This window comes from Arthrobotrys flagrans (genome assembly GCF_004000055.1).
Source record: "Arthrobotrys flagrans strain CBS H-5679 chromosome Unknown unitig_9, whole genome shotgun sequence".
NCBI classification, from domain to species: Eukaryota; Fungi; Ascomycota; class Orbiliomycetes; order Orbiliales; family Orbiliaceae; genus Arthrobotrys; species Arthrobotrys flagrans.
Window position 1 is genome coordinate 3212432 of NW_027137551.1, and position 13842 is coordinate 3226273.

The window sequence follows — 13842 nt, forward strand, 5'->3', positions numbered from 1 at the left end:
CAGACAAAATACTCTGCACCAAAATGAATTTCAAAGCTGCTGGCCATTCAACATCTGTCTAGACGGCTAGACCGATGCTTGCTTTTCGAAATAAGACAAGCAGACTTACGGAAGCCAAGTCATGCAGAACGAACAGAATTTAGCGATTTTTCGATCCCAAGCGGAGTTTTGTTTATGCCAATGCGGAGGCCAGCATATTGGCTTTTGCTTGTGTCCATGAAGCCTCGTCTAATCCCTGCGACTGTCGACGGTGGGCCGGAGCATGGGTTTGTGACGCATGTCTCTTTTTCCTTGACGCTGCTGCCTATCTGGGATCACTCCTGTGGGAATTCGAAGAGCAACGTTGAACCTGAACCTTCACCTTCACGTCAAATCCAATTTTCCCCGACGGAAGTGCCAAATATTCTTGCCCGAGATCTGGGAACCCGCAGTAGTTGCTGGTATTTGAAATGGCAGACGGACACGATGAGTGCGGGGGCGTTGCCTTGTAACAATCTCGACCGTTGAAGCATTCTGTTCACCGCAAAGATATAATCTTTAAGTCCTTGAGGTCGATGTCCGTGAACTATTTTGCAGCGCCATTGACCAAAAGAATTTGCATTCTGTATTCCAGACACTGTCGAACTTAAGATTGAGAAACCAACGGCAATTGGACGTTAGTGATAACAGACTTGGTCCTGATTCGATATAGCCACCTGGTGCCTGTCCTGATTCTCGCCTTTTCCGGTCGAGTCCAGGTTGGTAACACCTCCGGGGTGCAGCCTGCGTCCTGATATGGCACCTTCAGGCGCTAGCCTAACTCTTTAGCACGCTAGTGCTATTATCTGTTTCGCTATTTCCTACTTTTGCGACATGCATAAGACGCTTTGCGGATATGTTGCTTTTTCTTCTACCCGATAGAATCCTTTGCTTCTTCTCATTCTTAGACAACATGGATGGCATCGTGCAGCAGTTGAGGAGAAGTGCCCCAGCGGTTGTGGTAGTATCTCGGGGTGGTTGCTTGTACCTTTGTACCACCCGTTGCAATTGAGTCGGATCGCCACCTCTTCCAGATACCCAGGCAGTTTCCTGTTATCTCTACCATCTCGAGTTTACTTTATAAGAAGCTTCTTCTCGCCCTTCTAATTCCATCAATCTCCTCCATCACCCTTCCCATCCCACTCTTAGTGTTCTTCCTCTTCGCTTTTACTTATAAAAGCGAAACACAACATCAATCTCTCCACAAAAGAGGTGTTAGTCAAATCGTCCTCTTCATTGAGTAGACCGTCTTGGACTTTCGATCAACATGTCGGACGACGTCGAGAAAAATGAGCATCGCGCCAGCGAGGTTGGCGTCAAACCTGAACGATCTGAGGTTGCTAAGAATGAAGCAGCCAACATCTACCAAAACGCCGAGGACTTCGAGAAGTACGGCTATGTCGCTCGTGGGTAAGTAGTCTGGATAGCCTTAGTCTCAGACTCATCGAGAATGGCAGCTGACTGAATAAAAATATAGTCTGAAGTCCCGTCACATCCAGTTCATCGCCCTCGGTGGTACCATCGGAACGGGTCTCTTCTTGGGTGTCGGCAGGGCTCTTGCTGGCTCGGGTCCCCTCTCTGTCCTCCTTGGTTATTCATTTACAGGTATCGCAATCTACGCCATGATGCAGTGTCTTGGTGAAATGGCTACCTGGCTTCCTCTTCCCGGTGCTATCCCTCAACTAGCTGATCGTTATGTCGACGAGGCTCTTGGCTTCGCTGTCGGATGGAACCAATGGTATAATTCAGCTATCACACTCTGCGTCGAAATTTCTGCGGCTGCTCTTGTTATCGGATACTGGGACCGCAATGCAGACCATGCCTCCATTTATATCGCTGTCATCATTGTTCTTATCATCGGTCTCAACATCTGGGCGGTTTCGATATACGGTGAAGCTGAATTCTGGTTCGCAAGTATCAAAATCATAACAATCGTCGGGTTAATCATCCTTGCATTCATTCTCGACGTTGGCGGTGGTCCAGACAGACACAGATACGGCTTCCAGTACTGGAGAAATCCGGGTGCTATGAAGGAGTACATCGGTACTGGCGATACCGGTCGTTTCCTTGGTCTCTTCAACACACTCGTTAATGCCGCTTTCTCATACGGTGGTGTCGAGATGGTCGCCGTTGCCGCTGGTGAAGCCGAGAATCCTCGCAAGAACATCCCCAAGGCTGTCCGTCGTGTCTTCTGGCGTATCCTCTTCTTCTACGTCCTTGGAACATTAGCCATCGGTGTCCTCGTCCCATACAATGACTCCAAGCTCCTCCAAGCTCAAGCTGATGGTGCCCCTGGTGCTGCTCAGTCCCCATGGGTTATTGCTATTGACCGTGCCGGAATCAAGGGTCTCCCCCACATTATTAATGCGGTAATCTTGACATCCGCCTCGTCGTCTGGCAATGCCTTCCTCTACACTGGCTCTCGATACCTGTTTGCCATGGCCCAGATTGGACAAGCCCCACGATTCCTCCTCAAATGCAGCAAGCGTGGTGTCCCGGTCTGGTGTGTCGCAGTTACCGCTTCGGTTTCTCTCCTTACTTTCATGACTGTCTCCAGCGGATCTGGTAACGTCTTCAATTGGTTCTCCAACATCGTCACCATCGCCAACCTGTTCACCTGGGCTACAATTTGCGTAGCTTCAATCCAGTTCACCGCCGCCCTCAAGGCCCAAGGCGTCGATAGGTCTACCCTTCCATTCCGTGCCTGGGGGCAACCATATACCGCATGGGCCGGTCTGGTCTTCTTTTCGGTCATCATCCTCTTCAACGGGTTTTCCGTCTTCACTAAGGGCAATTGGAAGGTCGAGGACTTCATTATTGCATATATTGGTATCCCAATCTTCTTCGTCCTCTATGCATTCTGGAAGGTCCTGAAGCGTACAAAGATCCACAAGCCCGCCGAAGTCGACTTGTACACCGGAAAAGCCGCTATTGATGCTGAATACTGGCCTGAACAGATCCCCAAGAACCTACTTGAGAAGTTCTGGTACTGGTTGGTCTAGTTCGCTGTTTTGTTTGTCATCTGTTGCCGTTATTTCTTTCCACGGGAGGGTAGATTCGCCATGGTCTAAGGAACTGGCAAACCCTTCTCATTAGCTCTTATGAAATCCTTTTTTCCTTTATTTATGATGTATCAAACATTCATCACGGCGTTTGTTTTCTTTGGGAAAGATAATACTCACTTTGAATGGGGATACACTCCATTATTTCACTAACAGCATCTCTTCATTGGTACGTATCCACGAGGATCGGACAAGAACCCTGTATGACCTTAAGCTTATTAGGGCCTTACCAGAGAGGAGGCCTGAATTGAATCGAAAGGATTTGATGAATGATCTGAACTTCCATTCCACATTAGTACCGGAAACTCGTAGAGTAAACTGCAATGTTGCGCAGAAGCTTTGGAAGAGGGCAAAATAAGGAAAACCTGGTCTTAAAGGTCAAATGGTGGTCAAAAAATAGATCCAGCGTTCAATTTTATGAGCTTTATTTTACTTAAAGCGTCTTCCGTACAGCGGTACAACGTAACCACCGTGTTGAGTGAAGGATCCATATCCCTTCCGCTGGCTTGGCGTCCCATACCTTATTCCCACCCGTTCGGCTGCACAGCTTCCCAGGCCAGGCCATTACAATATATACTCTGTAGTCGAGACATCCTAGGAAAAATCCAAGAAGGTAAATGCCGTTCTCCCAAAATTCGATAGGATAGAAGGTTGCTGGGAACAAGAAACGAATATAAATATCGAGTTTTTCAGATCCAGGGTCTCGAATACTTTATATGCTCAATCTCGGATTGAGACGGCCCTGCCGGACAAGCAGTGGGTCCAATGACAACAGTCATACCAGCTTCAAACAAGCTTTCCGAGTTTCCAATATGCCTGAAGAACACACAAAATATCCAGAGTTATCGACCTAATAACTATAACGTTAGCAGAGCTCTGCATGAGGGAAACGCCACGCCAATCACGAATTCCGTGATATTATGTAATGCGTGCGAGGGTCCCATGAGGCGATAAAAGCAACGCCTTTTTGGTGCACCATCCAATAGAAAGATTTATATACAGCATGCATTCGAGGAAGCAACACGAATCTGTGTTGGTGGCCTTGGGGTGAGGATTTTGGGGGCCAGATGGGTGCATCCAATACCAGGGTACTGGCGCAGTTACCTACCAGCTGCCGATCATCGGCTCGTCAAAGCACGCCCTACAATGTCGAGTGACCAGTGGGCTTTTGTTTATTTCAACCACGATGTTGCCAAGATTACCAACGAAATGGCAGATAGCTCTTAGAAATGTTTTAATCTTTACGGCAATGGGGACCAATGTAACCTGGTGGTAGGCATCAGTTTATGCATATGGGTCTGCATAACTAAGTATGCACATGTACATGTACATACATAAGCATGGTGATCCTACTTGAAGGTCATTGATATCTACCGATATATAAGACTGTCGACTGCACACCAGGTCCCATTTATTGACGGTCAGGAACAATACGATTCGAAAGATACTTGTTATCTCGTATTTCTCATTGTAATTTCCCACAGTATATGTAAATGATTACTAAGAATAAGGGGTGATAAATCCGAACGGGACCGGATGTCGGCCCCAGGCCGCTCCGAGCGAATGAATTGAGAACAAAATACCCGCCTTAGTAGCCCATAACAAAACCAAACGATGACAAAGATTTGAATGGTGGGATAACGCCAAAAGATGATGAACTTGTTTCAAAAAGGACCAAAAACTTCAACTACATCCACAGCGGGCGGTACCTTCAGCTATCGAAGGCTCAAGTGCTCCATACCTTTCCATAGTCCCTGCCCTTACGACCCCTTCTTTAACCAGCGTTTCCTCATGTCCCTCACTTCTAAACTTCACAACATCCCATATTTCCTCAGCACTCATATGCCCTGCCGTATCCGGCATCCTGTGCCCCCATTCTAGTTTTCCATTCCTTATAAACCATTCCCCACCAACTTGACTCATATCACCTGCTTCCCATAATGCTCCACCATGCATGGCACTTTTCACGACATGTTTGAAGGCTTTCAATCCCATTTCCACTACAGTGGTCTTTACATAGGCTGGCTTCTTTGCCGGACCTTGTAATGTTCTACCCATACGGAAGGCTTTGAATATCGCCCTCGAATGGTCAGTGTATATGGAAAAGGATGTCTTGAGATCTTCGGCATATGGTTTGATCATGCTGTAGCCTCCGCATCCTATTATTATAAGTCGTGTTCTTTGTGATTTGAGAGTTTCTGGTGTGATGAGGGGTGACAGTGATTCGATGTAGTTCTTGCAAAGGCCACAGAAAAAATTACGGACTGTCGGAGGCAACGATTATTAGCATGTTATACGCTCAAAGCAGCCAACGTAAGAGTAATTAAACCTACTGAATATTACGAGAACGGTATCAATCTCATCATCCGGTCGGATAAGAGATTCGAACGAATGTATTTGACCATCTACGTCCACTATGGGTAATGATAGCGCCTTATCCCATTCAGATTGTGAAGGTAGTTCGGATGGAGAAGGCGGTAGTCCATTCAATGGACTCTGGACCATAGGCTTGGCTGGAGCCGCTTTCGATTTTGAGTTTGATGTTGCCGCCACGGCCATTCTGCTTATGTAACGACGCTATTTGAATTGTCCTTTTTTTGTTTCCTGAGATATGGGAAACGTGATCGTAGACTTGCAAGGGTGTCTTTGAAAATATTAGCGGAGATTGTATATGAGTGGATCCCTGGTAGGTGCGTCGATATATCGCTACCAAGATCTGATCAATCTCCAGGCGGGAAATAAAATTTTGGAAATATGTCAAAGAAAAAAAGTGTAAAGGAAAGGACCCTCTTGAAATGCTGTGAAGCTCTGTCGAAAGCCGCGTTTAATCTATTATTTGATGTATTTTGGGGGGGGTTTCAAGTATTTTGTGTGATGCTGAAACCGACCTCCTGGAAACGTTTATATAAACGAAACGGAACGACAACAGGAGGTGTTACAGAGTGTATTATATACTAACTTTCGTCAAAAGCTGCTCAGAAAGCGGATTGAACCGCAGAAGTCTCCTTCACTGAGCTTGTGGCCTTTCCGTGCCCCTCGAATATCTTTCCCTCAGACCACCTTGTCTATCTTCCTCCTTGCATTCGGTAATCTAATAGCGCTAAGAAGGCAGAACCCGCACGCAATCGAAGCAAAAGTCGGACCTCGAAGGTCTTGGGAGCAGCATGTGAGACATGGTTATCCCATTTTGGGGAGGGTTGTTGTCAAACCTTCGTCTCTTTTGGGAAATACCCCTGCTCAGCTTGTTCTCGTCATGGAAGTGATCATCTACTGGGCTTGCTAAAACGGAAACAGCCCCTGTTGGTTTGGCTACATCGGGGCCCAATATGTACCACAGCAATGTAGAGGTACGTGCGCATTTGAGGTTGAGATTGAGAAGTTGTCTCTATCAGGTGGGATTAAGAACCCGGCCAAGCGCTGGCTAGCTTACCTGCAGCTTTCGAAGAGGTAAATCGTAAGAGATGTAGTATATATCTGCATGTTGCCGGAGCTCCGTCGCCTTACATGTATACAGGTATTTGTGGCCGGTTGAATTATAAAATCCGTTGGGCCAAAGGCGGGTCGGTCTATGCTCGTGCCGTGAAACGAGGACCTCGGAAACTGGTGAAACCAATCCTCTATTATGAGGTCCCCAAATGGTCAGAGCCCTCTGTGGGCCTGGTTCTAAATTTCTTCTCGTTTAAGCTGTTAGCCGTCTCGGCGGACAGAAATGACACTGCAATGACACTACGATGACATCGTGACGAAGCAGTTATGCACATGCCCATGGCTCCAGAAGCAGTAATCCTATGCTCTTGCATTCAGAAAGCCTTGATATTGAGGTTATCTGGATTGAAGCTGTATATCTAGGTGTGAATAACTTAGTACTAGTATAGCTAGTGATCCTTCCACCGCCATGGCGCTACTTGATAAATTGAAATCGATCTATATAAACGGACCCAGGGCATCAAAATAAATGAACAAGTAAGCTCTTGCATACGTAACCGTCAATTTTCACATTGTGAATGCTATGCTTCATGATCCAGCAGAATTCAGAACCGCTCCTATGAAGGGAACTTGTAAGAATATTTTCAAGATGTGTCTTGATATCTTAGATTCGTAACCAGCATTCTGCAATTGAGCAAGTAGTGACTTAAGTGCCTACTTAGGGAGGCTTCCAGACTATAGATTATCAGAAATATTCAAACCGTGCAGTGAAGTGTCGGGACAGTTGAGAATAAGTCCGTTAAAGCTCACACACAGTACAATCTAGGAACTGTGTTGTGCCCACAATTCGGTTTGCGATGGCCCTTTCATCAACCTCACCCAATTATTTTCCAAACAGTTTAATTTTAGTAATCGAATGCTCAGACTATTCCCTACAAATAGTGGCTCAGGCTCGACAACATTTGGAGTTTTGGAAATCCAAAAGTCACGGGATCTAGTACTTCTTGTGTGGCGCCAAACCACGTTTGCGCCACATGTTGCAACACGACAGAGCGTGGAACTTTCGATTTTGCGCCTCAACTCACGAAGTCCCGTATTGACTCTACAGCTCTGGAAAGCTGGACATGCAATGCCACCCCCGACATCTGTATTAAGGGTCGGCAGGCCATTCGTAGTACCCCGGTACCCGAGCCAATGGGTATGCCCATCCTGCCTCACTCAATCCCGAAGACTACATGCCGAAACGGTCAAAACTCCCAATCAGTCCTCAACCTCCCCACCTCCAGATGGACAACCTCGGTCGGTGAAGTCTACAACGAAGGGTAACGGGAAAGAGTGTAAGAATTCAAAATGGGAGGTTACAGTTGGATTGGAGATCCATGCCCAGCTCAATGCCCCTCGAAAGCTATTCTCTTGTACGTTTGGACCCACCAGGTTATTTTATCGTATGCTAATCGACTATAGATGCTACTACATCTTTCAATGCACCTCCTAATAGTCGGGTAGCACCCTTTGATGCTTCAATACCCGGTATACAACCTGTCCGTTTCTATTCCCGTCCACCCTTCCCTCGTCGTATATCGGCTGACAAGTTTCTGAGGAATTATAGAAACTCAACATTCCCACAATAGTCCCCGCAATCCGCGCTGCTGTCGCCTTCGATTGTCGAATAAACCGCCGTAGCACATTTGACCGTAAACATTACTTTTACAAAGACCAACCCAATGGCTATCAAATAACCCAATTTTATCATCCCTTTGCGTCGGATGGAAAGATAGTATTAAACGAACTGGACGGGTTAGACCCGTCGGAGGTTGTTGAGATCGGGATAAAACAAGTGCAGATGGAGCAAGATACTGCAAAATCGATATTTCAACCTGCAACGGAGGATACTCCAGCGAGAACACTCGTGGACCTTAACAGGGCTGGTTCGGCCTTGGTTGAGATTATCACGACACCAAGCTTAAAATCCTCAAAGCATGCGGCAGCATGTCTAAAGAAAATTCAAAGTATCTTAAAAGCCTCTACAGCAGCTATCGATGGTATGGAAAAGGGAGGAGTACGATGCGACGTCAATGTTTCCATTCAAGAAAAGGGCTTGCCAGGGCTCGGAAGAAGAGTTGAGATCAAGAATTTGAACAGTGTCAAGGCGGTACAAGAGAGCATTGAAGCCGAAATAAAACGTCAGATAGCAGTACGTGAAAGTGGGGGTGAAATCGAAGGTGAAACTAGAGGTTGGGATGCTGTTAGGGGGGGATCAAGGAAACTGCGTAGTAAAGAAGGAGAAGTGGATTATCGATATAAGCCCGATGCCGAGTTACCTCCTCTAATTATCGAAGAAGTAAGTACACACGTATAATATGGAATTTAATAAAATTATGCTAACTTCGATAGTCGCTTGTGAACCACATCAAATCGACTTTGCCCCCGCTGCCTGACCAGATTCTTTTGGAGCTAATGAACGAGCCGTTCGCACTGACACTCAAAGACGCCCGCACCATGGTTGATCTTGACGATGGAGCCAGAGTGAATTACTATAGAGCCATCTATGATGACCTGTCGGCCCGTCCGGACTTTAAGCCGGGTTCGAAACATCTAGGTAAATTGATAGGAAATTGGACTCTCCATGAGCTAGGAGGGAGGCTTGCGGCTAGTTTTATCGCATGGTTGGACAATCCCGTTACCACAGCTCAAATGGCGGACCTACTTTTCAACCTCCAGAATGGAACTCTTACCGCCGGAAACGCCAAACGGGTCCTTGACCATCTCGTCACCTTTAATGATTCAAATATTCGTGTTGTAGAATTGATTGAGGAATACGATCTTGCGACACGGTCTACAGCAGGGGAAGATGACGAAGGACTTATCAAGATTGCAAACCATATTATTTCCGAATATCCCGAGAAAGCAGAGCAAGTGCGATCTGGGAAGAAGCCAAACCTCAAGAACTTCTTTATCGGAAACCTGATGAAAGCGACTGGCGGCAAAGTCGACGTTCAGGCTTGCAAGCAGGTCATTGAGAAAATATTTTCCGCATAGCATATGCTAAGCACAGGACCAATGTGTTACCGAGAAACGAGTTTAAAACCAATACTATACATACAAAGATACAAAAAAGATCGCAGACATGTTCGAGAACTCAATAATACTATGTCGGTTTACAAGCAAAACGCTACACACCGGCCACTTTGTCATCTCCCCGTTTCGTAATCATGTATTCCCACCCGAGGTGCCTGTTTTCTTTACTCTCCTGTTCTATCGCCTTCCCACAATTTCCTATCCCTTCGCGAAAGGGCTGCATCGGTGAGTGTTGAGCCTTTAGGGGGCGGTCTTGAATCCGGGATCACCGGCTCAAGGTGCCCAGTATACCTATGCCTTCCATGGTGCGAGTAATCCGTTTCATTTCCTTTATGATATTTATCATTTCCATTGTAAGCTCCTTGGTCATCGTCGTAATTTTCGTCCTCATCCTCACCACCACCCTTGGCCCCCATCAACTCATACAGCTTTTGCCGATACTGGATCTGTCCTTCTCTATATCCATTCATCCACCCGACAGCCCACATATGATCCCTATCTCCTCCTGACGATTCATTCAACCTAGCACCCATGGGAGTACGGCGCTTACGGGCTCCGCGAAATAAGTACGAAATTGAGAAGAAACACCAAGGCAAGGCGAAAAGGGAAAGATCCCAGGCGAACAATATGGCGAGCATGAGCATAGCTGAACTAAAGAGAGCGATAAAAAACCATATAAAGAAAGCCCAGGGTATACCCGCGCTTGGTTTACGTTCTTGGTAGGTGTATAGGCCGGCATCGATAACTTTCCCTGACTTTGGCACCATCTTTATCGTGGAGTTTAGTGGCCGAAGTAGTGAAGCTACCACCTACGGCGTTAGGAAGCTGATGGTGCATCTTTGGGTATTAAGGGTTGTGCTTACAATGTACCAGCAAATCAGCGGTTCGATAATGTGGGATTCCCAGACTTTGAAGTTGCTTTCGAACTCTCTGTGAAATGAATCAGCAAGGAGCGGGCTCAAGCTTCCAACCGCGATGAAGTTGAAGCTTGTAAATGGGAAAATTAGGACGACGATAAATATCGCCTTGGGGATGAGGTTAACCAACTGCAAGCAGAAATATGGAGCTTCTTTTATTAACCCCCACAGTACTGGGAGTAATACTAGGCCAAGCTTATATGCTGTGATCCAGTCGTCATAATACTGTAATGATTCGAATAGGCTGTGCCACCCTGGAAGTAGTTCGGGTCCGAATAAGAAGAAGAACCAGGATAAAGCCGCGTTACTGTTGATTATTGAAATTATCTGCGACTTGACGGCTGCTGCAAGTTCTGTGGATCCGAGTAAAAAGCTATATATTTGCGAAAGTGGCTGCGGAAGACTAATGTTATCAAATCGTTCGAAACCGTTGGACGAGAAAGAATATATGAGCCAGATCCAGAAGTAGATGTTTCTGAACGGGGATGTAAGGACTACTAGAGTATTCTGCAAGCTGCTAGGTGATGGAAGGCAGACTTCGACATTACTACTATTAAGAGGTAACTTGAATCTGATACAATTTTCTTTCCATTTCGGCATAGGGAAAGTGAGCGAGGAGATGGGGACGAGGAGAGGTTGGTTTAGCGATATCCTCCCAGAGGGTAGTAGCTTATGTAGGCGGTCCGCGCTCTGTATGGTGGTTTGTTTACAACACTGAATTCCTTTTCATGGAGGTCTTTGAAACGTTAGTTTGGATACTAACAATGAAAGTTCTACGCGGTGCTTGTGATGAATGTTCTAGGTCGGGATGGCCGTTATCAAAGACTTCCCTTTTGCGTTTTTCTTTGTTGGATTCTGTGACGCCCGACGTTTCTGGGTTCTTCCCAGCTCGAGGTAATTTTTAATTTTTACAAATTACGAGGCTACGGGTCTAGTTTAAAATGAATATGTAATACTTTTAGCTAATTATACCGAGTACATATCTTGAAGTTATTGTCCCAGATGTATTGAGTCTACTCTGTAAAGCTCGGGCGAGCAGTCTGGTCGAAGCTCAGAGAGTTGCCCAAAACTGCAATCATTACTAGTGCTGTTACACAACATCTCACGCTGGGCAGCCTCATCCCGCATACTTTGAATCAAATCCCAAATCGCCTTTGCAAACCAAACCTCTCTCCTACATTATTTTGACCTAGGCCAAAGGAATTATAAAAATGATGCCTACTCACTTTCTGATGCTAAGCACAAATTCTGCTCCACTTTCACGCTAAGCAGAAGGGCTTATACGTATGATCTCTGCTGCAGGACAGGGGTGGATACAGTCCTATGACGTAGCTTTGATGATATGCAAGACAGTATGCCTGTGTAAGGCCGTTACCTGATTCATCAACACAACTTTATTTCTGGTGTAGTTTTTCGGACTCACACCCCTCCAACAAGACATTGCATAGAGGAGATGGGGTTTGTTGTCTCTTGGTGCGGAATTAAGTTGGAAAGAAGGTGTCATTATCGGAGTGGCTAGCCTTGATTCCTAGCAAAGTTGCAGAGTTTCGGTCGGCCTAGGAGTGGTGGCCGACTATCATGTGTGTCGATTCGGGTACTAGATGCACGCAGCGTCATTATGTGAATATGAAGACGGGATATTTTGTACCTCGCTGGTCCTACGATTGAAGCGGGCTTTTTTAGTGTCCCCTCTCCCGCTTCCTCTGCGTCGTGTTTTTTAATGTCTTTTCTCCGATTCCTATCGTCGCTGAGGTTTTTTGAAAGTTCCCCCCAATTTCACTCTCGCCAAGTCCGCGACTTTTTTCTGGCGTTGGTGATATTGAGTCTTCGCGGTATACGTACCTTTTTTCGAAAGCATAGAAACATATTGCCTATTGCGTTATTGGTAATCATTCGGTACCTCATTTTTTTCCCAATCCGCCCGTCCCAGGAATCAATTTCACCCAGCGCTAGTTTCCAAGTAACAAGTTCACGGGTATCCATTGAGCCTCACATAAAATCGCAATAATGGAAGTCGCCCCAGGTTCCAAAGCTACCCTTTCGGACCCAGCCTACCCAGGTCCCGGGTACATCTTCTTCCGCCTCGTCAATATCGTAACCCTAATCGCCTGTTTCGCCGTCCTAGCACAAGTCATGACCATATTCTCGAATTCAAACTCAAGCACACCGCAATCTGTCGTTTATATGTTCGCAGTGGGGATAATAGGCACGGTATGGTCGATACTAATATTGATAACATTCCTACGGGCGAATAACGTTTCAATTACCATTGCTTTCTTTGATTTGGTGGGAATGATACTGTGTATTGTGGGTGTGGCGTTGTTGACGAAGCCGGCGATTGACGAATGTGCCGCGGCGAAGGCGGGGGACTTGAATGAAGTTTCGAGGACTAATGATGTAGGTTCGGTTTGTGGGTTGTTGAGGGCGGGGTGGGGGTTAGGTACGGTTTCGTTCTTGTCATTACCATTTTAGCATTGGTGGTACTGATTCGATTGATATAAAAGTGCTCGCGAATATCGTGTTCTTCTTCCTCTGTTGTATCGGGGGCATCCAGATTGCTATGATGGTAGCGGATGAATACCGACGAGTTGGGTAAGCTGTCTGGTCCTGATAAGTTTCATTATATATAAGTGTTCTAACATTTATAATCCTAGCGGACCCGTCGCCCGCCGTACCGTCATCGAAGAAGGATACCCGGTTCAACCTGCTGTCAGAAACGTTTCACAAACGACCACAGCAGCAGTGCCAGTTCAGCCCGGCGCCGTATTTGTCGAAAAGGGCAGGTCATCCAAGCGACACAGGACAAGCAGGAGCGGCGATCGTCACCGTCATTCTCATTCGTCGTCCAAGAGAAGAAGATCCCATGTTTCCGTCGGTACCAGAGATGATTATTATTACCCTGACAGAAGAGATTCGAGGAGGAGTTCAAGGAGGGATTATTATTAAACCTTTGCAGTTTCCCTGATAAGACCAATATTAATATATTTCGACATACGAGGTTAAATTATATAAGGGGCCTTGGTCGAGAAGAGGGTCGATCCGGCCTAGAAGAGACTATGGAGACGGGCTAAATATATGGGGAGGAGTCACAAGAGGGATGCGTAAGAGAATAGGCCGTCTGGGTTCGAATCCCCAGCGTATCTTGAGGTGGCATGCAAAACGTTTAAACTTATCGCTTGTGCTTTATAATGCTGGCAAAACTTTTCTAGGGGACCTATTCACTACCGATTCAACACTTTATAAGAGTGTACGTCTGGCTATTATTGTTTTTCCCTTTTGCATAATGCTTCCTGTATTTGATGTTGTACATCAATTGTTTTAATATGCTCGTTTGAAACGTA

At 46.2% G+C, this 13842-nt stretch overlaps 5 protein-coding genes across 5 annotated transcripts; 3 read left to right on the forward strand and 2 right to left on the reverse strand.

Moving 5' to 3' along the window:
- Positions 1-1285: 1285 nt before the first annotated feature.
- DFL_006297 (uncharacterized protein) lies at positions 1286-3438 on the forward strand (the record flags this gene model as incomplete). The annotated part of the gene is made up of 4 exons (XM_067635692.1): positions 1286-1428; positions 1496-3014; positions 3237-3249; positions 3314-3438. The coding sequence occupies 4 exons, from the start codon at positions 1286-1288 to the stop codon at positions 3436-3438; spliced, it is 1800 nt and encodes a 599-aa protein (XP_067490096.1).
- A 1325-nt stretch (positions 3439-4763) lies between these two features.
- On the reverse strand, positions 4764-5639 carry DFL_006298 (uncharacterized protein; the record flags this gene model as incomplete). Its single annotated transcript, XM_067635693.1, has 2 exons — positions 4764-5344; positions 5414-5639. The coding sequence occupies 2 exons, from the start codon at positions 5637-5639 to the stop codon at positions 4764-4766; spliced, it is 807 nt and encodes a 268-aa protein (XP_067490097.1).
- A 1996-nt stretch (positions 5640-7635) lies between these two features.
- DFL_006299 (uncharacterized protein) lies at positions 7636-9545 on the forward strand (the record flags this gene model as incomplete). Its single annotated transcript, XM_067635694.1, has 4 exons — positions 7636-7921; positions 7971-8047; positions 8116-8847; positions 8901-9545. The coding sequence occupies 4 exons, from the start codon at positions 7636-7638 to the stop codon at positions 9543-9545; spliced, it is 1740 nt and encodes a 579-aa protein (XP_067490098.1).
- Positions 9546-9748: 203 nt separating this feature from the next.
- Positions 9749-10228, reverse strand: DFL_006300 (uncharacterized protein; the record flags this gene model as incomplete). The annotated part of the gene is made up of 1 exon (XM_067635697.1): positions 9749-10228. One exon carries the CDS (start codon positions 10226-10228, stop codon positions 9749-9751), a length of 480 nt encoding a protein of 159 aa, XP_067490099.1.
- Positions 10229-12508: 2280 nt separating this feature from the next.
- DFL_006301 (uncharacterized protein) lies at positions 12509-13447 on the forward strand (the record flags this gene model as incomplete). The annotated part of the gene is made up of 3 exons (XM_067635698.1): positions 12509-12941; positions 13006-13093; positions 13156-13447. 3 exons carry the CDS (start codon positions 12509-12511, stop codon positions 13445-13447), a joined length of 813 nt encoding a protein of 270 aa, XP_067490100.1.
- Positions 13448-13842: the final 395 nt, after the last annotated feature.